Source organism: Mirounga angustirostris, unplaced genomic scaffold, assembly GCF_029215605.1.
Source record: "Mirounga angustirostris isolate CCGP_5_RB_7025 unplaced genomic scaffold, mMirAng1.0.hap1 SCAF_9, whole genome shotgun sequence".
NCBI classification, from domain to species: domain Eukaryota; kingdom Metazoa; phylum Chordata; class Mammalia; order Carnivora; family Phocidae; genus Mirounga; species Mirounga angustirostris.
Genome location: NW_026991717.1, coordinates 31,822,518 through 31,842,896, shown reverse-complemented (window position 1 = coordinate 31,842,896; position 20,379 = coordinate 31,822,518). Strand labels below are relative to the sequence as shown.

At 40.6% G+C, this 20,379-nt stretch overlaps 1 protein-coding gene across 4 annotated transcripts in view; it reads right to left on the bottom strand.

Annotated features, from left to right (window-relative positions):
- SIN3A (SIN3 transcription regulator family member A) overlaps positions 1 to 20,379 on the bottom strand; it is a 70,445-nt gene that overhangs the window by 25,879 nt on the left and 24,187 nt on the right. For all 4 annotated transcript variants that reach the window (XR_010404941.1, XM_045899663.3, XM_045899662.3 and 1 more), the window contains exons 3-14: positions 18,738 to 18,914; positions 14,459 to 14,565; positions 13,474 to 13,756; positions 12,173 to 12,424; positions 11,326 to 11,478; positions 11,047 to 11,205; positions 9,230 to 9,319; positions 6,573 to 6,691; positions 5,791 to 6,001; positions 5,364 to 5,480; positions 2,785 to 3,023; positions 893 to 1,076 (exon numbers count right to left, since the gene is read on the bottom strand). Coding sequence is in view for 3 of the 4 variants with exons in the window: in XM_045899663.3 (XP_045755619.1) it covers positions 893 to 1,076; positions 2,785 to 3,023; positions 5,364 to 5,480; positions 5,791 to 6,001; positions 6,573 to 6,691; positions 9,230 to 9,319; positions 11,047 to 11,205; positions 11,326 to 11,478; positions 12,173 to 12,424; positions 13,474 to 13,756; positions 14,459 to 14,565; positions 18,738 to 18,914 (2,091 nt within the window). In the remaining variant the exon portion in view is untranslated. The remainder of the gene's footprint in view (positions 1 to 892; positions 1,077 to 2,784; positions 3,024 to 5,363; positions 5,481 to 5,790; positions 6,002 to 6,572; positions 6,692 to 9,229; positions 9,320 to 11,046; positions 11,206 to 11,325; positions 11,479 to 12,172; positions 12,425 to 13,473; positions 13,757 to 14,458; positions 14,566 to 18,737; positions 18,915 to 20,379) is intronic.

Below are 20,379 nucleotides of genomic sequence, written 5' to 3'. Positions count from 1 at the left end.
CTAGCAATACTGTCTTCCAACCCACAACTTGCAGAAACAGAAATAGATAATGCAGGAGGTATGGTCTGACACCAACATACTGGTATCTTCTAGACTGTGAAGACCTACTGGGGACAATGGGACAAAACTGGGACCATCTTTCAAAATTCTGTATTAGTATTTATGGATATGGAGGATACCACATGAGGTCTAGGACTTGAGGTCTCCAATCTGAGGGGGGGGTGTGTGTGGAAGGTGACAGATCTAATAAAACTGGCAAAACAGGGATGCTTATTTAAGTTTATGTAAGAGCTCATTTTACCACTCTCACCCCTTCCGTCTATGTTTGACATTTTCATGATAAAAACGCTTTTAAAAATTCAAGATCATATAACTTTTAGGAATTCTCAATCATACTGTATTTATGTCTCTATCCACTCCCCATGACTGTGAGCCCCAAGAGAACAGGATCAATTTCTTAATCATCACTGTATCCTGCCTTCCAGTACTATATACACTCCTGGTAAGTATGCTGAATAAACATGGATTAGAAAGTGTCTGGGGATTAATGATAAGTGTTTCAGTTGTGGGAAGTTGAGAGGGGCTACGTGAATGAAGACAAGGTACCGTTTTGAGGGAAACAGACGGAAAGACAAGTGGAAGAGGGAGGCAGCAGGCACAGACAAAGCCAGGATGGTAAACTGGGAAACCAGTAAAGCAGCTCAGGAATAAAGGTGAGGCTTAGATTTAAAATGGCAGAATCAGGAATAGAAGTCTATGGCAGTTTTGAAGCAAGAATCAACATGTCTCAGAAGGTCTTGCTTTCATATACCAAAGATGATTTCCAGGAATTAAAGCAGCGCTGAACATAAAGCCTGTGGTCCTCTCACAAATATAAAAACCTCCAGCTCACCTCATCATAGATACTCTCAATCTCGTTGAGTAAGCTCTTTGACCTCAGGACCTTGGTGTCATTCTGTTTAAAGTTGATGCCCTGGTGGTCCAGAGACTTCAGGTAGTATTTTTCATTTTGCTCTCTCCACACCTTGTTAAAGCCTCTCTGAGCTTCTCGCCATTCTTCCTCTTTCATCTTCAACCTGGGGGGGGGGGGGGGGGAGTAGAAACAACAAGACATGGGAATTCAGATGTGGGAATTTTAAGGGAGGGAGTTAAACTCCTTGGGTTTGAATCCTGGCTCTGCCATATGAGACAGTTTCCTTATCGGGAAAATAGGGATAACAGCACCTACTCTCTAAGGGTTTTTTATTTTATTTTTTAAAAGATGATAGATAGATAGATAGATAGATAGATAGATAGATAGATAGATAGATAGAAAGAAAGAAATATTTGAATGTTTAATAGCCTAATTCCACATCCAGTAATAATAAGATAGATCTATCTATCTATCTATCTATCCGAGAGAGAGTGAGTGAGAGACAAAGCACCAGCAGGGAGACGGGGAGGGGCAGAGGCAGAGGGAGAAGCAGACTCTCCACTGAACAGGGAGCACAACGTGGGGCTCGAACCCAGGACCCATGTCTTGGGATCATGACCTGAGCCGAAGGCAGATGCTTAACCAACTGAGCCACCCAGGCGCCCCTCTCTCAGGGTTTAGAAGTGAGAAATATGTCAGACTTACTTTATTTCACATGTCAAAAGATACAATAGGTCAAAATTATTGGCAACTTGGGATACTGTTATTCAAATTGTTATACTGTTATTCAATCCAGGCTTGAACTCTTGTTACATGAGGAAATTACTCATCCAGGACTTATTTTGGGGAGGTAATTTGTCCCAAAGTCAGAAATCTTACCTAGAATAGTTATTTCTCAACAGCATTCCACAGAATACCCCTGAAAAGGGGGCTCACTTCCTTGACCAGCTAAAAAAAGCACATCTCTTTGCTACAGGACTTCTAAGAACATTCACTACGCTAATGTAAATGCAGAAGTCTGAGAGCAGAGAACTCGCACAGTAATGCTCCTTTGCACACACAGTTTGGGAATTTCTGGTGGCACAGCCGATCGAGGAGAGTAAAATCAAGCACTAGAACTGAAGAGTATCCTACATCTCAAAGCCAAAAGTTAAATGCTGCCAGCATGGCAAGAAGAGGGACAGCCTGTGCCAGCTCTTGAGCGAATGACTAGGGAGGAACAAGAAAAGCCGGGCATCCGTGAGCTGTGCAGCAGACAAGAGTTCCTTCACACCACCACTGCAGAGGATACTGAGAGAGGACCCAGCTGTTAGCTGGGATTCACAGCAAAGTGCCATGGACTTGAAGGAGCCTGGGGCTCAGCTGTAGCTCTGGTCTCCTTGATGCCTGGTCTTGGGTGGGTACAACAGCCCCTCTACACCTCAGGCTGAAGGCTTGTCAGGAGGAAAAAGAAAGACGTTCTTGGTAAAAATGGCAAGCTAGCCTTTTAAAATAAACATCAATTTTACAAAGACAAAAAAGAGTGTTTTCCTTATTAAAAAACAAAGATGTTAACAATGGTTAGTATTGAGTGGCAGGAATGTGGGTGGTTGTGTTCTACTTTGTTCTCTTCTATATTTTAAAATATTCCCTTAAACACACAGAGCATTCCACTGTGGACTTTCAAGGTTTGTTCTCTACTGCTGATTACACAGAACCCCATCAAGAAGCTCCATTATCCCATGCTGCACCTAATTTCCAACAACCAGTGTTGGGGCAAAATGGAGGTCTCGTGGGATAGTAACCACGTTGAAAATGAGGGACTTAGTTAATGGGACACTGAATCTGTCATGAAGCACACTAAAGCACGAAGGGCACATTCAGTCAGTTACCTTTTAAGGACAATTGGGACGGCAATGGAAGGGTTCTTCCTCAGACCATCAATGATGTCAGCTGCTTTATCAGCATATATCCTCTGGAGTGCTTTTCGATGAATAACTTCCGACGTGCCCCCAAGGGTGTTGTCCAAGCGAAATTTGGCTTGTTCCTCAGCAGACAAGCGAGAAAGCTTCTTCTGTATTGCTTCCAGAACCCGGATCGTTGCCAGATTGGTCTCTAAAACTACATCAAGCTAATTCAAAAGACAAAGTGTGCTTAGAACCCAAACCAGAATAGAAGAGTGGTCAAAAGTATGAAGTAGGGAGCCAAATTCCTTGGATTTGAATCCTAGCTCTGCCATAGTAGCCATACAAAATTCTATTTCCTTATCAATAAAATAGGGATAACATCACCTACTCTCATAGGCTGTTTTCTAGATTAGACGATATAATCCAAATAAAGGGTTTAGTGCAAGGCCCGGCACATAACATCCAATAAAAGATAGGTAAGTGGTAGTTGTTACTTCTAACAACACCAGTGTGCTTTGCTTAGAACTACTGACCCCAGACCACAGGGACCTCACAGGAGGCAACCTTACTGACACTTTTCCCTGAACTTTCCTGGATTGCTAAAACCTGTTACAAATGATAAAATGAAACAAAACAAAATGAAACAAAACACACAACAATCCCCAAAAGATGATAAATGATGATAAATCAGTCTTATGTGTAAGGTTTTTCAGGGTAACTTGAAATATTTAAATGTTTAATAGCCTTGTTCTACATCCAGTAATAGTAAGAGCAGCGACTATCATTCCTTAAGGACTTCAATGTCGTGTCTGTGAGTAATCATTTAAATTCTAACAGAACTCCTGGCACTTTCTTTCTGGCAAGGGCCTACCCAGATCTGGTTAAGGATATAACTAGCAACCTTTGAGTAACTCTTGTCCTAGGCTTCACACAAGATTCTCCATATGAGAAACAGAAAACGAAGTAAACAAGAAGTCTCAGGGTCCCGTGACCAAATGTCTATGGAAGTGTTCCCAGTGTGGCACAGTCGGCTGAGCTTTCAACTCATGGTTTCGGCTCGGGTCAGGATCTCAGGGTCCTGAGACTGAGCCCCTCATGGGGGCTCAGTGCTCAGCGTGGAGTCTGCTTGAGATCCGCCCCCCACCGGCTCTCTCTGCCCCTCCCCTGCTTCGGCACATGTGTGTGCACGCGTACTCTCTCAAGCAAATAAATCTTAAAAAAAAAAAAAAAGTGTCCTAAAGTAATTCTGATGAGCAGGATCCCCCACTAAACATCAATGCACATATAGCATGATCAAGAAATAAATCTGTTTTTTCAAGCCACTGAAATTTGGGGGTTGTCCACACTGCAGGATCACTAACCTATCCTGAGGTATAAAGGAATGCTCCTTCAAACTAGCCCATCCCACTCAATCCTAAGCACATGCACACACACCTTCATCCTCATGCCTGTAATCACAGATGAGAAATGCGGATGTTGCCTTTTATAGGCATACCAATTGAGAATAGGAACATCCTGTCAGAAAAAGATGCCAATCTCTGCTTTCTAACTCATCTAACCTTACTAAACATAGGTAACAAGGAAATGCTTTCTTCAGCCTGATAAAACTTTCCATGGAAGTTAGCATCTGTCATGACTTCATTTTGTGCAACTGGTTGAAACTCCTCATGAACACTGGGGCCAGTCACCTGCCAGTGACTGCCACAACATGTGGCTCTTCATTCAAGACATGTCAGAAACAGCTGAATCAAGTGTGAAGGGGGAATGGCTGGCAGAGCTAAATCAGCATGGATTTAAAAAAGAGCAAGATCTCTCCCATCTATATGAATAAGCAGGGCCGGTCACTTTTATACAATAAATACATTAAATAGGATACACATCATTTTACCTCTTCAGACACATTGAACATTCCCTTTTTGTTGATGATATCAGTGAGCTAGATGTTCTAACACACTGGGGATTCTGAGCCCACTATCAGTGCTCCTACTCCTGGTACAGAGGCTCTCCCAGCTCACTTATTTACTCCAGCTCTTCCCTTCCCAACTACTTTAAAATAAAGCCCTAATTTCGCTTTCTTTCACAAGGAGCCAAATAAATAACAGATATAGGAGAGAAGAATTCCAGTTCTCACAGGAGAGCTGGTTTGCTAACCATGTCAAGATACCTGCTAAGAATGACAATACACACTTTAAATAATTAAACCTCTTTGAGAGAGCCCAGTCAGCCTTAAGATATAAGATATATATATGTTTTGTATACCCTGTAAAACACAATAAACTTTAAAATGTTGTTAAAAATTCAAGGGATTATTATTCAGCCATCAATGGATAACTTCAAAAGGGTTAAGGTGGCCTAGATAGGTCACCCTTGCCCTAAAATATTACTGATATATTTGATGAACTCGGAAAGCATTGTAAATAGGACAATAAGCATTTACTAGTGAAGAACATGAGACTTTGGCTCTTTGGTCTTAAAAAGCCAAGCCTCACAGACAGATATTTAAGATGTCTTAGCATGTAGTGCCTCCCATTTCCACAACCTCCAAATGATACAGGAGCTTGTACCTCAAAGCGTTCATCTTCACAACGATAGATGTGTTCTTCATACTGGGTTTTCTTGGAACTAACAAAGGTGGAGTCCTCAGACCAGGAAGGGAAGGAAACCCAAGTATCATTTAAAACCTTTGGGTAAAAGAAGAGAAACTGAAGCTAAAGTGTAACAAAACAAAGCTTTCTGGTAATTAAGCATTCTCAGTAAAAAGACAGACATAACTCTAGGGGATGGGAGAAATGACTAACATTACAGCTTTCACCTTTAGCAAGTTTGCAAAGATGGGAAAGGTTCTGGATAGTAGTATAAAACATTTTCTTCTGAGAAAAGACAAAGAAGGGACTTGACTTCCTCATTCACATAAATTCTCAATCGCTGGTGTCACTCCCTTCTGGAGAAAGGAGAAGATTGAGGGCTGATCCTTTCTAGGGAAGGCCTTACCTCTTTACAGAGAGGAGTCCGTCCTGTACACTTGGGCTGCTGGTAACTCTTTGGTAGGGCTCGATAGCTAGAGCCCAACCGTTTACAAGAGGCATAATCTATCTCCATGGCAATGCCCTCTGTGGCTCGTTCCTTTGGAAAGGTTTCCAGATGTACAGACTCCTTATAGCCCAGAAAGTTTTTAAACCAATTAAACAATTCAGGGAATTTCCTAAAGAATCAAACCAAAAACTGGTGAGCAATTAGAAGCACGATGCAGTTATCCTGAGGTATGGCTACTACTATTTGGTGTTGGGTCAGAACTCTGCTACCAGGGACAAATTCCAATGACAATTATTATTTCCTGCCTAAGAAGTCCTGCTTCTGAGCATCTGGCTTCCCCTTTTCTTGTAGAGCGCTCCAAGACCAGTTAGGGTACTGATGGAAGAGTTGCACCGAAACTAAGCAATAACCAGCTGTTCTTCTAATCAAGAAGACCGCTTTAATGCTCAGATCATTCTTAGGTTGTCAAATACAGTCAAGATTCTAGAACCCCAGAAGAGATTGGTCTCTATAAACATCCAACACTGCTCAGTGCATCGAGAAACCACTAGTCTTGGCTGATGCCCTCTCTGCCTATTTTTCCATCTGTAGAGTTAAACTAGAAGAATTCCTGGAGGACTCCTGTGACACTGACATTTTATGAGTCAACTAACTGACCCACCATGATCAAATCATGTTTGCCCATCACATACCCTCACCTCCATAGCACCTGTCAAGGCTGAGCCCTTCACTCCACTTACCCCAGGAAAGGAGAGACTAGCTGTACAAGCTCAGCCCGAGAGATCACCTCCTGGTTAAAGATAACAAGACAGCGCAGGAAATTCTCATAGGCCTCTGCACTCCGCAGAGCCTTTCGGACCTTATGGAGACAACCAGAAGAGAAACAGTTAGATGGGAAATCAAGAGATCCCAGATTGCTTTTAAAAGATTGGGAAATTTAAATAGTTATTTGATGATACTAAAGGAGCTGATATTAGTTTTTTTAGATGTGATAATGATTATGTTTGAGAAAAGTATCACTTTAAAAGGAAACTTACTAAATACTTATGGATGAAATAACATACTATCTAGGATTTGTCTCCAAGTAAGCTAGGGTGGGTGAGAGTACATATGAAACAAGTACACTGGCTAGCAGGAGGGAACTGTGGAGGCTGGATGATGGGTACATGAGGAGTCATTCCACTCGGCTCCTTCATTTCACATGTTTAAAATGTTCCACGATAAAAAAAATATATAAATGAGATCCTAGAGTATTACATTTACGTTCTTATATGCTTGATTTTCCAACCATATCAGAGTTACCCTAGTTTTTGTTGCTTCTCCTAACAGATGGTTACAGCAATAATCTTTGTCAACACTGTTTTTAAACTCTGGTAATCTTGAATAATTTTTTAAATAAGACACTTCTGTCCTCTGAACTGATCCTTTTCCTTCCTCCACTTATAATACTGAGCACTTTAACATCCAAAAACCTAAAAATGTTCAATGTCATACACAAGGTAAAACTAGCCTGACTAGATGACCAATGTGGAGTTTCAATTTCAAAAGTAAATATTTAGGGGCGCCTGGGTGGCTCAGTGGGTGGCTCAGTCGTTAAGTGTCTGCCTTCAGCTCAGGTCATGATCCCAGGGTCCTGTGATCGAGTCCCACATCAGGCTCCTTGCTCAGCAGGGAGCCTGCTTCTCCCTCGGCCTCTGCCTGCAGCTCTCCCTCCTTGTGCTCACTCTCTCTACCTGACGAATAATAAAATCTTAAAAAAAACTGTAAAAAAAAAAGTTTAAAAAGTAAAAAAAAAAAATGAAAGTAAATATTTAGTATTGTGGTCCTTTAGTGAGGACTGTAGACAGATCCTCACCAAACCAAGCAGTTTAGCAACAACCCCTTCTCCAGGCTCCTGTATACTTTTATAACTATCAGTCAGTAGACATTACATGGAATATGCCTTTTCACAAAGCCAAAGATGAAAGAGAACTGTCCTTTTTGTATACATAATATTGACTGACTTAATTTTTTATCAGCCTTTAAACATGCACAAAAGTAGACTGAATAGTCTAATGAACCCCATGTATTTGCCCAGCCTCAATGATCAATATATAGTAAATTTTACTTCATCTATAACCATTTCCTCCACCACTGAATTTTAAAGCAAATTTCAGACATTTCATCTCTACAGCTGACCTTTGAACAAAATAGGTTTGAACTGTGTCCCACTTACACGTGAATTTTGATACATACAGCACTGTAAATGTATTTTCTCTTCCTTATGATTTTAAAAATTTTCTTTTCTCTAGCTTATTATACAGTATACTGTATATATAACATACAAAATATGTGTTACTCAACTGTTAAGTATTATCGGTAAAGCTTCTGGTCTACAGTAAGTTTTTGGGGAGTCACAAGTTATATTCAGATTTTCAACTCGCATTGTTCAAGGGTCAACTATATATCAGTACGTGTCTCTAAGAAATAAGTACTCCAAAGACAAACAAAAAAATACCATCACTCTTTAAAAAATTAACTTATTCACACCCCACCCCTCCACTCTTTCATTGTCATTTGTTGGTTGTGAGCTGGGCTTCCACATTGCCGTTAAAAGCACTAAATGCCCAGGAAGCCCTCAGGAATGGTTCAAATCAGAGCCAAAGACTCAACTGTTAGGCAGGATAGCTCACACAGGCGCAGCAGGCTAGAGAGAGATCAGGAGGCACCAATCATGGAGATGCTAAAACACCTGCCCTTTTGCAAAAAACCCAAAGTTGCAAGACAGGGTAAATCTGCACCAGGTCATTCCAGGCTGGTTCCTGTCAGTGAGAAGTCTGACAGTTACCAATTACCCTGATGAAAGCAGGCTGGTAGTCATCAAGTTGACTCCAAGGAGGATGTCAGACATAGGGGGAGAATTAAACCAATACACCACACAACACTGTTTATACCAGTAATCACAACGCTGGCTACTTATCAGGATCACCTAGGGAACTTTGAAAACATACAGTTATATCAGAAATCTCACAAACCCTGTATGCGATACCACATATAAGTACCACAAGCAATTAGAAGATCACAAGTCATCTGAAATTCTCAACAACTGGTACAGACCTGGATATACAGTGGGTACCTCCAAACATCTTTCAAGAGTAACATCACGCATTTTTTAAAAGCAGTCTTCCACCATGGGAAACGCTGTAAACTACTTCACAAAACCAAAACAGACAATGCTATATTTCCCTACCTGTGCTAATGGTTCCGGTAGCCTGAAAGGACCTACAACTTAGAAACTATGTTAACAGGCAGAAAGTCCTATCAGCTTCAAGTCTCTTTAACAAAATCTTCTTGGGGATAGGGTGATTTTCTTTTGGCATTAATAGCCTATATTAAATCTAATTCAATCATTACTCACCTTATCAAAAAATAATGATTCTGTTCCTACACCATGCTTGCTGGCATCTGCCATGGAAGAATCCTTTAAGCTGAGCAGTTTAGGTTTCTTCTGCAAAAAAGGAAAAATACAAACATATAAGAGCCAAGTAGTGTTCTTGGAGTTTTATTTTCATCTGTGTTCAATGGGTCCATCACTGACCACTGCTGTCAATAATTTGCAACAAATGAGAGAATTCAAATCACTCACTCACTTTACCCCCTAAAAGATTTCTACCCATCTTCTCCATCTCACCCTGAGGTTCACAGATCATTCTATTACCCAAATATTCTCTCTACAAATGGTCACCTCATTACTGTGATAACAGAACATCCTTACTTTTTCCATTAGCCAAAAGTAACTATTTGGAACCTAGTGCCACTATCTCAGCTTCTTAGAGGTGGAGGCAAAGAGGTGGAGCACATTGGCAGAAGTGGATAGAAATCAATCTTTAACCTGTAACCATAATCCAATTTAAAAATTCATGAAAAAAGGCACAGTTTGTTTTCCTAAGAGAAGGAATGACTCTCGTCAGCAAGATCTACTTGGACCAATTTAAGATTACGTTTTCAAAGGGAGTGAGCAGGCCATGACATAACTGTCAAGCAAGAATTCACTTTTAAAAAGCCATCTCTCAACTACCTGCAAAGAAATGCACAAACTTTGGGAGAAGCAGCACATTTACCTTGACCACCTCAGAGTACACTCTCTCAAGAGCCAAAGCCTCTGCTGCTCAGGCTGCCTAAGGAGAAAAGTAGGTAGGGAATTCTAATCCCCCCCTTTCTAGTGTTTCCACCTGAGGGTAATCAAGTGTGGGCGGGGACCAATGCAAGAGTGGAGCTTAACTGCCAACCTCATTTTTGCTACCCATATAATACTCTTTACTAAAGTGACGAAATATAAACTATTTCTACGTTCAATCTGCTTTCAAAAGGAAAAGCCATTACAAACACTAAAAAAATAGCCTGATTTCAAAAGTGTGAGCAACACCTAACATGTCAGTCTTTGTAGTCCTCTGCTTGTTCACCTCCTACTGTTAGAAATTCCACTAACTTTTATTATTCATTCATTAGATTCTGCAGACACGTCCATCTCTTCCACATTACATACTGCTTTAGAATTCACTGAAGCAACATTCAGTACATACACCTAGCTCTGTCCCTAACACAGCTGCACCACATCAAAGTGGAAGAGCACAAGCCTAGCTTTCCACAGGCAGACTACCAATGTTTACTATAACGAGAAGCATTATGTGATACGTCACTAACAGAAATTTAAGATCCCCTCCTGCTACAGCCCAAAGGTCCTGCCTTGGAGATTAAAATGATACAGATAAGATCTTACAACCCAACAAAGAAACCTGGGCAGGATGGGCCTCTACACCAAAGAGATCTCACAAAGTATACACACTTTACTCACAGGAGGACTTTAGAGACCACTTGACTTATTTCTGAAACAATTAGCTTAATAATCTTCCTTCTTATTATCACAAGGCAGGTTGAAGGCACCAAGTCAGAGGAAGGGAAAAATTAGTCTCAGAAACCTTTAGCATCAAACAAAAAAAGACATGATGGCTAATAGCAGAGAAGAGAGAAAATATAGAGAAAACAATAAAAACTCAAAAAGTTCAGTAATTTGTGTAATCAGTGATATTCTAACATTCTTTTGCAAAGCCAGATAAGAAGCTTTGCATTGAGTTTCTGTGACATACACCAATTCACTCTGAGTACCCATGATCCAACTTTCAACACGCTTGGATAAGAACCCGTGAACAACCTGCAGCCGCCGCCCACTCTCACCTTTACCGGAGGGGTGGTTCCCGATCCTGAGTGCCGACGGATCTGGCAGCCATTCTGGTTGGGCCTCTGTGGCTTGTTGTTCAGCTGCGGCTTCTTCACAGTGCCTCCATGGTCATTTCTCACGGAATCAACCTTCTCAGCCGTTGTTTTGCTTAAAAGCTAAGTAAGACACATGAAAGAAATTATATCATTTTAAAAAAGTCAGCTTCTGTTTTCAGCTTCCTAACTTATTTAAGATAATAATTCTAAATAGTGTAGTTCTTTCTAAGTAAAACTTACCACAGAGCTGTTGGCATCTGGTAGGAACTGTCCAAACTCTGACAACAGGTCTTCCTGATTTTTAAAAAGACGAGCCACCTGGGCATAGACCTCCTGCTCAGTCAATGCTGGAGTGTAGTTTCCTCCAGCTTCCTTGGCATTTCGTTGCTCTTTCTGACAGGAAATTGCAAATGGGAAGGTATCATATTAGAGGGCCACTGTTCTGAATGACTCCCTTTTGCACACTTTCTGGGATGTTATCTACTCGGGCTGTACCTAAGAAGAAAAGTCTCTGTTCTTAGCACTTGTTTTAACTGCAAGCTTTTAAGGTGAGAAATGAGTGGAAGATGGTGGCTGACAATTTTTTTAAAACTAGGACACGGGTGCCTGGCTGACTCAGTTGGAAGAGCATGCAACTCTTGATCTCGGGGTCATGAGTTCGAGCCCCACGCTGGGTACAGAGGTTAAATAAATAAACAGCCTTTAAAAAATAAAAGAATAAATAAAAGTAGGACAGTATATGTGAATGCCCAGGGGACCATTACCAAAAACACTAAAACACAAGACATTAGAGAAATGTCTCCTCCTTCAACTGTAGATGAACTACACTACACAAACCATCCTCTAAGCCCCCCAGAAAATAAGCATCTGCTTCACAGGGCAGTAACTTAAAAATCCTGTCTAATTGTTATAAAGCAATTAAAGTCAGGCAAATCAAACTAGCTTTATAAACACACATCACAGTTTTTAACCTGTTGACTTCCAGTAACAATTAGAGAACATAATAATGGTTATTCAAGTTCTTCTCCGACCAGATGCCCTCAGCGTGTGACCTGGTTAAGACAGACTGAAAGGGCAACTCTCTTACCTGATATGTGTGCAAAATCTCCAGGAACGCTTTGTAGATGTCTGGTTGGCCCTGGAACCTGTTCTTGATTTTATTAACATAGTTGATGGCATGATTAAACTCCACAGGCTGATTGTTCTGCAAGGATGGGGCCGTTCCCAACGAGATTGTCACTGGTGTATGAGGCTGAACAGGTGGAGAGCGCGGGGATGCATACGGTGGGAGAGGGGGAGTCTGCTGACTGGCTGGAGTATGTGCTTGTAGTTGGGAAGGCTAAAAAGAAAAAAGTCATTATTCTCTTCAAGAACAGAGATGGTCTGACATAGGAAAAAAGGTCAAGCTAAAGAGAAACAAGATGTCTGATCAACAAACATCCTTAATTCACTCTGGCCAGGCCATTTTAGCCCAACTCAAATCATACTGGGCAGGGGTAGGGGGTGCAAAGGGCTCACACATTCTAATACAGATATTTTAGTCTCAAATTTTCTAAATACAACCTGAAAAGTGGCTGCATCTCCAATTACAGGGAAGAATTTTTCTAATGCAATTTTTAAGCTCAATCAACAGGTGCAAACAGAAGAGGGGGGAAAAAAAAACAACCAACCCTCACTCTCCATAGATCTGTAATGTCAAAAGACACTTGTTGCCGAAATCCACATAAAAATCTTCTAAACTACCTCTGTCCAATAGAACTGAGGTGATGGCAATGTTCTTTCACACTGCACGGTCCTATAGAATACATCCACTAAGCCACCCGGGGCTACTGAGCACTTGAAATGTAGCCATTACAACTGAAAAACTGAATTTATTTTAATTAGTTTAAATTTAAACACAGCCATATGTGGCTAGTGGCGACAGTATCAGATAGTGCAGTTCTAGAATAAGAACATTCCACCACCATCATCACCACCATCAATAGGGTCTTCTGCTTGGCTTGATATGAACTAATCTGGTAAATGGAAGTGACTTTTATAAAATGATGGCCCTGTGGGCAGTAGCATAATCTGATCATCAGAAGACCATTTCCACCTGTGCTGTCAAAGTACTAGTACACAAGTAAAGTGGCCATCTGTTGGGGTGCTCATGGGTTCACTAGGCAGGAGGTGGAGACAAAAGTCCTTATAGGTTACTGATGTGTTGATTCAAACAGATAAATATGTGGAAGGTAAATGTACACCATCTTATAGGGATGTGACTATGGCATCTTCTCTGATGAAATCACTACAACTGATGTCTCTAAGTCTTATATAAAGGGGAAATGTCAAAGGAGGGTGCTCTCTAGGGATGCATTTTACATGATGCAAAGTATTCCAAGTGCTCACCTTGCTGACTTTGGCAGGTGGGGGCTGAGGAGCTGGCTGGGCAGGAGCTGGGGCTGACTGGGCTGAAGGCTGGGAAGGATGTTGGGGTGGTGGCTGAGGCTGGGGCTGGATGCCATGGGTGGGGATCTGATGAACCTGGCCAGGAGTTGTCACGTTCACCATGTCATTGGTTTGCACCTCAATCTTGTAGCCAGGGGGCAAGAAGGTATTGAAGCCCATAATCAGGTCAGGGTGGCCTTTGAACAGCTGGGACACACGACTAATCACTCCTGGAGTGTCAATGCTGATTAAAACAAAAAACAAAACACATACACACACACACACACACACACAAAAATTAAAGTGGCAAGCTTGACAACACCCTATTAAGAAAAAAATACACATTCCACTAGGTTCTCTGAACAGGAAAACAAGTAAAAATCAACCTGCATTATTACAAAATCAACAAAACATAAAGAACTCTGACATTGCAAAGCAATTTTAGCCCCATATTCAAAGAGGTTTGGTCACAATTTTGAACAGAATCTACATTCATGATAACAGTCCTAACAAGCAGATACTCAAGAGTTAATCTAAAGGAGCAATTCCCATGCAAGATCCACCCTCTGACACACCAGTATAAATCATTATGTGTCTACATTTTTCACGAATTATTCTAACAGTGAACCATGCCAGAATATTAGTGTATCTTAAATCAACTCAAAGAGCCGGTAGCCTCATCATTACCAGTCTACTTCCCTGATTGAGGTGAAGTACTAAGAAAAATTTTAGTTAAGAAAAATTAACCAATAGCGAGAATATAAAGGTCTAGGACCCGTAACTGTCATCAATAAAGCAATACATAAAATAAAAGCAAGACCCTAAAAATTAAACCCCCCAAAAGACGGCACCCTTTATCTTTCAGCGCATGAGAATGAGCCATATCCTCCCTCCAAAATCAACATTTCAAGCACAAAGCTTGAATACAACCACATAGATCTTTTACCTCTGAGATTTAAATTCCTTCATGATGTCAAGGAAATCATTGTAGACCTGAGGCTGACTACCAAATTGCAGCTTCACCTGGTCAAGATAGGACAGCGCATCTTCCACCTGAGGTAGGGATAAATCTCAAGGTTATAAAAAGAAAGTAAGCCAAGAATTATTAAAAAACAAATGATTTATACCTAAATAAAATTAACGTACTAAATGAAATAAAAAATATAGTAAATATAAATGAGAGTATTAAAAAATTAGTATGGATGCCAATAATAAGACTCAAGCTTAAAATAAAAATCAACTCATAAAATTTGTAGCCTTGCCTTGGAAAATTTTGGGGAGAATCATTAGTGAAAAAATTATCACATTAATATTTCACTTATTCATTCATTTATTCGTTTCACAAATATCTACTAAGCTACAACATACTACACCAGGCCCAACATGAGGTACTAAGGAGTCAATGACAAACAAGCCACAGCCCCTGCTCTACAGAAGTTCATTCACATCTAGCTGGGAATTCTAATACAGTGGGGTAAATGCGGGATCACTGAATGCCCAGAGAGCACATGGGAAGGGCACTTCTGCACTAAAAAAAACCCATGGGCACATGAAGGAGGGCTTCCCCAAGAAGTGACGTCTAAATCTAAACTGAGTCCTAAGGATGAGTACAAGTTAGCACAAACGAAGACAGACCTACAAAGAAAGTCAGAGGAAGCATCATGAGCAAAATCCCAGACAGGACACCATCTGGTACACTGGGAAAACTGAAAACAGTTTAGTTTGGCTGAAGGATCTGTGGTGAAAAGGAGGAACGTGGTAGGAAGAATGACAAGAGAAGAGACAGGAGAGCAAGCAGGATCTAGATCCCAAAAGGCCTTGTAAATCTTACTAAGAAGCAGTTTAGGGGTGGGGTGCATAGGTGGTTCAGTCGGTTAAGCATCTGACTCTGGCTTAGGTCATGATCTCAAGGTCCTGGGATCGAGCCTCTAGTCTGGCTTGACACTCAGCGGGGAGTCTGCTTGTCCCCCTGCCCCTCCCCTCACTCGTGCTCCCACTCTCTCTCAAAAAAATAAAATCTTTAAAAACAAAACAAAGACCAAAAAAAAAACAGTTTGGGGTACCTAGGTGGCTCAGTAGGTTAAGCGTCCAACTCTTGATCTTGGCTCAAGTCATGATCTCAGGGTGGTGAGATCAAGCCCTGCATTGGGCCCTGGGCTGGGAGAGGAGCCTTCTTAAGATTCTCTCTCTCCCTCTCCCTTTGCCCCTCCCCCTTCATATTCAGAACTTTCCATACTGAAATGTTTCATTAATGACCAAGCTGATGGAACATAAAACTCACTAAGTTTGCAGAAGAAACAAAGACTTTGGAAGATATTTAAGAATAGCATTCATGGGGCACCTGGGTGGCTTAGTCATTAAGTGCCTGCCTTCAGCTCAGGTCATGATCCCAGGGTCCTGGGATGGAGCCCCACATCGGGCTCTCTGTTCAGTGGGAAGCCTGCTTCTCCCTCCCCCAACCCCCCTGCTTGTGTTCCCTCTCTCTCTCTGTCAAAATAAATAAATAAAATCTTAAAAAAAAAAAAAAGAATAGCATTCACAAACACATGACAAAGGAGGAACTGTCAAAAATAAACACAAAATTGTGAATAAAAAAGTAAGCATGCTATGGTATAATAATAATTACTACAGAGAGAAAAAGTGCAGATGCCTGAATCAAAGAAATTATGTGATGTGTTTTGTCTAGAGAAAAAAAAGGTACTGGTCACAGTGAACTACTATTTAAATTAGTTATAAACCAACACTATGCTTAAAAAATACCCAGAATGACAACCACATTATAAATGAAATATCTGGGGGCCTGGGTGGCTTAGTCCGACTCTTGATTTCGTCTCAGGCCATGATCTCAGGATTGTGAGATCGAGCCCCATGTCGGATTCCGTGCTGGGCTAGGAGCCTGCTTAAGATTTTCTCTCTCCCTCTGCCCCTCCACCCCAATAAACAAACAAATATACTATCTGTATGTAAACACAGTGAGGAAATTCTCTCATTATCTAAAGTATAGTTCAACTCTTTATAAAAGAGTGTATGCGGCTCTAGGAACCACAACTTAGAAGAAAACAACTTGGAGCTGGTCCTTCTGAAGCTACAGTCCTAGGGAAGCACTTGGGGAGGCCCCGAGTCTGCTGATGTATTTTCTTGGCTCACTTCAACAGGCATTTATTACTGAGGTCCCTAACCTCTTAAAGTTCCCAATCTTGTAGGGGAAACAAACACAAACAACTGTAAAGAGAACTTGCTAAAGATGTGCCAAATATCTATGCTGCTAGCATTCAACAAGTAGCTAAATCACATCAAACATGCCTGAAATTATTCAAATCTTTCTTGTCATCAATCTGCCAAAGACAAAAAAGAAGGTATAGACAATGCTGATGCTTGAAATAACCTAAGTATTTTCACTGAACACTCCTCATTATAGAATATAAATGGTTTATTGAAGTTGATTCAAATGCTTGTAAAGCATTTTAAGACTGATCCAAAAATGGCAGGCAATGTGGGAATACATTGAATGAAGCTACAATGGAGGCACAAAAAAGCATTTTACCCCTCCTCATCAGAACGGGAATTCAACACATTATTGTATCCAGGAATCATATACAAGGGTGAGAAGAGAAGGAACAGACAACTGACTCCGCCCATGACTCACTCTATAACCCCAACTCCAAAACCCTTTCTTGCTTCCTTGACAGTTTCTGTAAAACAGACAAAGCACATCTGTATACTTATACCCAAGTGAGGGAGACGAGTAAAATAGTGCTGTGCTTTGACAGGACTGGCTGAAAAAGACTATAGAAATATACAGTTTTGTTAGTTTAACAGCAAGTTTAGAAGCTCTTTGGCATCATTAAGGTATTAACTAATTGCTGAATACCGTATTAATATGGAATTAAATCATACCAAACCAACTTTAAAAAATATTTTCAGGACTTTGTGAAATGCTAAGTTCATGGCAATAATACAGTTTGGTACACAGCCATCACTCTACAAGCAGACAGGCAAAATGTTTTAAGAAAAACATCAATATAGCTTACACAAATTTTCCCAAAGATAGAGCCCAGAGTGAAGTTTCAGGCCCAAATAATTTGTATTCTCTTTAAAGACTATGCCTAAGTATAGTCAACTCTTTTTTTTTTTTTTAAGTATAGTCAACTCTTAATTACTTTAGACAAAATAAATTTTACAAAATCCCTCTATATAGTTCAGTTTTGGTATGCTTTATATTTATGTAGCACTTAGTTTCCTTAGGCCAAAATTAAACAAGTCCCTGAGAACTCAAACCAATGTGGGCAGGGATCAGGGAGAACTAGATTAAGTATCAAGGAAAAGAGAGGGCCGAAATGTTTGCTACGCATGGAAGTGTCCTTCAAGAGTATCCTCTTCATTCCTATGTGGAAACTATTTAATTAGGCTGATAGGACCAAATGAAGACCCAACATCCCATTTCTTTATAGTTCTTTAATTTGTATTTCTTGCAACTTGATTTGAAATTTTATATAAATGTAAAATTAGAAAAACTGAAATCTGGAACACTTACTCCAACAATCACTTATTTTGAAAAGTAACATTCCAGTAAGCAGAGAGAGGCTTAGCTGGGAACACAAGCCTCACTTCTCCACAGATGCCTCATGAATTTCAAAAGCACTGAAAACCTACAGCACATACTCAGCAGAACAGATGAAAACACTGACACTTCATTCACAATTATAGTCTTCCCCAATCTTTATAAATGTTCCCAAAAAAGGAGCATGTGTTTTACTAAGGATGGACTGGAAGATGCCAGCCCATTCAGCTATTTATAAGCAGGGATAAAAAGATTAAATCGTAAGGTAATACTGGACCCAGTAACTGTACAGGACCATAGCCAACCATGTGTACGCTCAATAAAACCTTCTGCCGTACTAAGAACTAAGAGTTCAAAAGGAGGTATCCAAAAAAATGGACCTTGTTTATTGCGTACGAAAACAGTCCCTCTATCCTGACACGTCTGAGTACCATGCATTCATACATTCCAAAAACATTTCTTGAATGTAATTCTCTGGATCAGGCACTGAGGGTAAAATGGGAAATCTAAGTAGGTTTCAAAACAAAAACAAAGTAAAACTCCTTGTGATTCAACCCCTAGTCTGGCATGTTAAAAGTTATAATGCCACTACTAATAGACCGAAGCCAATGCTTCCTGCTGAGAGAGAGAACTTTTTAATGGAAGAAGAGGAGCTGAATATCACCTTAAGCCTCTGAAATTGCTGCTGTCCCTGCACTGGTGTGACTGGCGGGGCGGGATGAGCGTGACTCTGGACCCCCTGGCCTCCATGGGGCTGCACAGCGGCCGGGTGATGGTGGCCACTGTGAACCGCTGTGATGCTGGGCCCGTGACCGCCAGAGCTCGGGGGCACTGCTGAAACCTGGGGCGACAAAAGGCAGACAAGAAACGTCAAGGCTTCTACATTCTTCCCCAGATGCATCTAGAAGACATGCATGCGTACCTTTGCACACACACACAGAATTACAGCTCTTCCTTGACTTACAATGGGGTTACGTCCCGATAAATCCATTTTAGGCTAAAAATATCCTAAGTCGAAAATGCATTTCATACAGCTACCCTATCGAACATCACAGCTCAGCCTAGCCTACCTTAAATGTGCTTAGAACACTTACAGTAGCCACAGTTGGGCAAAATCATCTCACACAAAGCCCATTTTATAAGCAAGTGTTGAATATCTCAGGTAATACGTTGACTACTATGCTAAGAGAGAAAAACTGGAATGGCCTGAGGGTATCAGTTGTTGACCCTCGTGATCGCGTGGCTGACCAGGAGCGGAGGCTGCCACTGCCCAGCATCAGATGAGAGTACAGTACTTCATAGTGCTAGCCTGAGAAAAGACCCAGAGTCAAAATTCCAAGTATGGGTTCTACTATAAATCACTTCCACATTATCATAAAGTTGAAAAATTGGAGGGGCGTCTGCCTTCGGCTCAGGTCCTGATCCCAGGGTCCTGGGATCGAGCCCCGCATCGGGCTCCCTGCTCAGCGGGAAGCCTGCTTCTCCCTCTCCCACTCCCCCTGCTTGGGTTCCCTCTCTCGCTATCTCTCTCTCTGTCAAATAAATAAATAAAATCTTAAAAAGAAAAGAAAAAAATTGGAAGTCAAACTACCCTAAGTCGGGGACTATCAGTAATTAGAAACCCAAATTTCCCACAAAAGGGAACTGGTGAAATGAAATCACCCATATTACAACAGAATTCTCTGCCACTATTAAAAATTATATGGCTCAATACTTCTCAAACTATCTATGGCAAAGGACCCGTTTTGTTTGTTTTTTTCTTCAATTCCAATCCATCATGGGCCACTACTTTTATAAAATACAATAAAAATGAATTACTAGAGAAGTGAAATGAAAAATAGGTAAGCCCATAATTTCCATTCCCACATTTTACAGATATATTACAAAATTACTATGTCCAAATTGCTGTAAGTTCCTAAATACTCTCAATTTCTATATACATGTCATTACAGACTAATAAGAAAGTATGTACATCAGCCATCTGTGGACCACACTTTGAATAGCACTGATATAAATACATATATTTTCACATTATAAAATGTTCATAATCTCTGAGTTGAATGTATTCATGTGCTGCATATGGTTTTAAACTTCTAAATATTTTTTTAGAAAACAGTATCTATAAATCAATAAAAAGATTTTAAACCTTAGGTGACAAATATATAGCAAAATGTTAGCATTTTATCTTGTGGTGATGGAATTAGAGAAGACTTTTATTTTGCTTTATTTTGCTTATCCTTATTTTCTACTTCTATCCCTACTTATTTTGCCTATCCTTATTTGCTGAACAAAACTTTCTTCCAAAT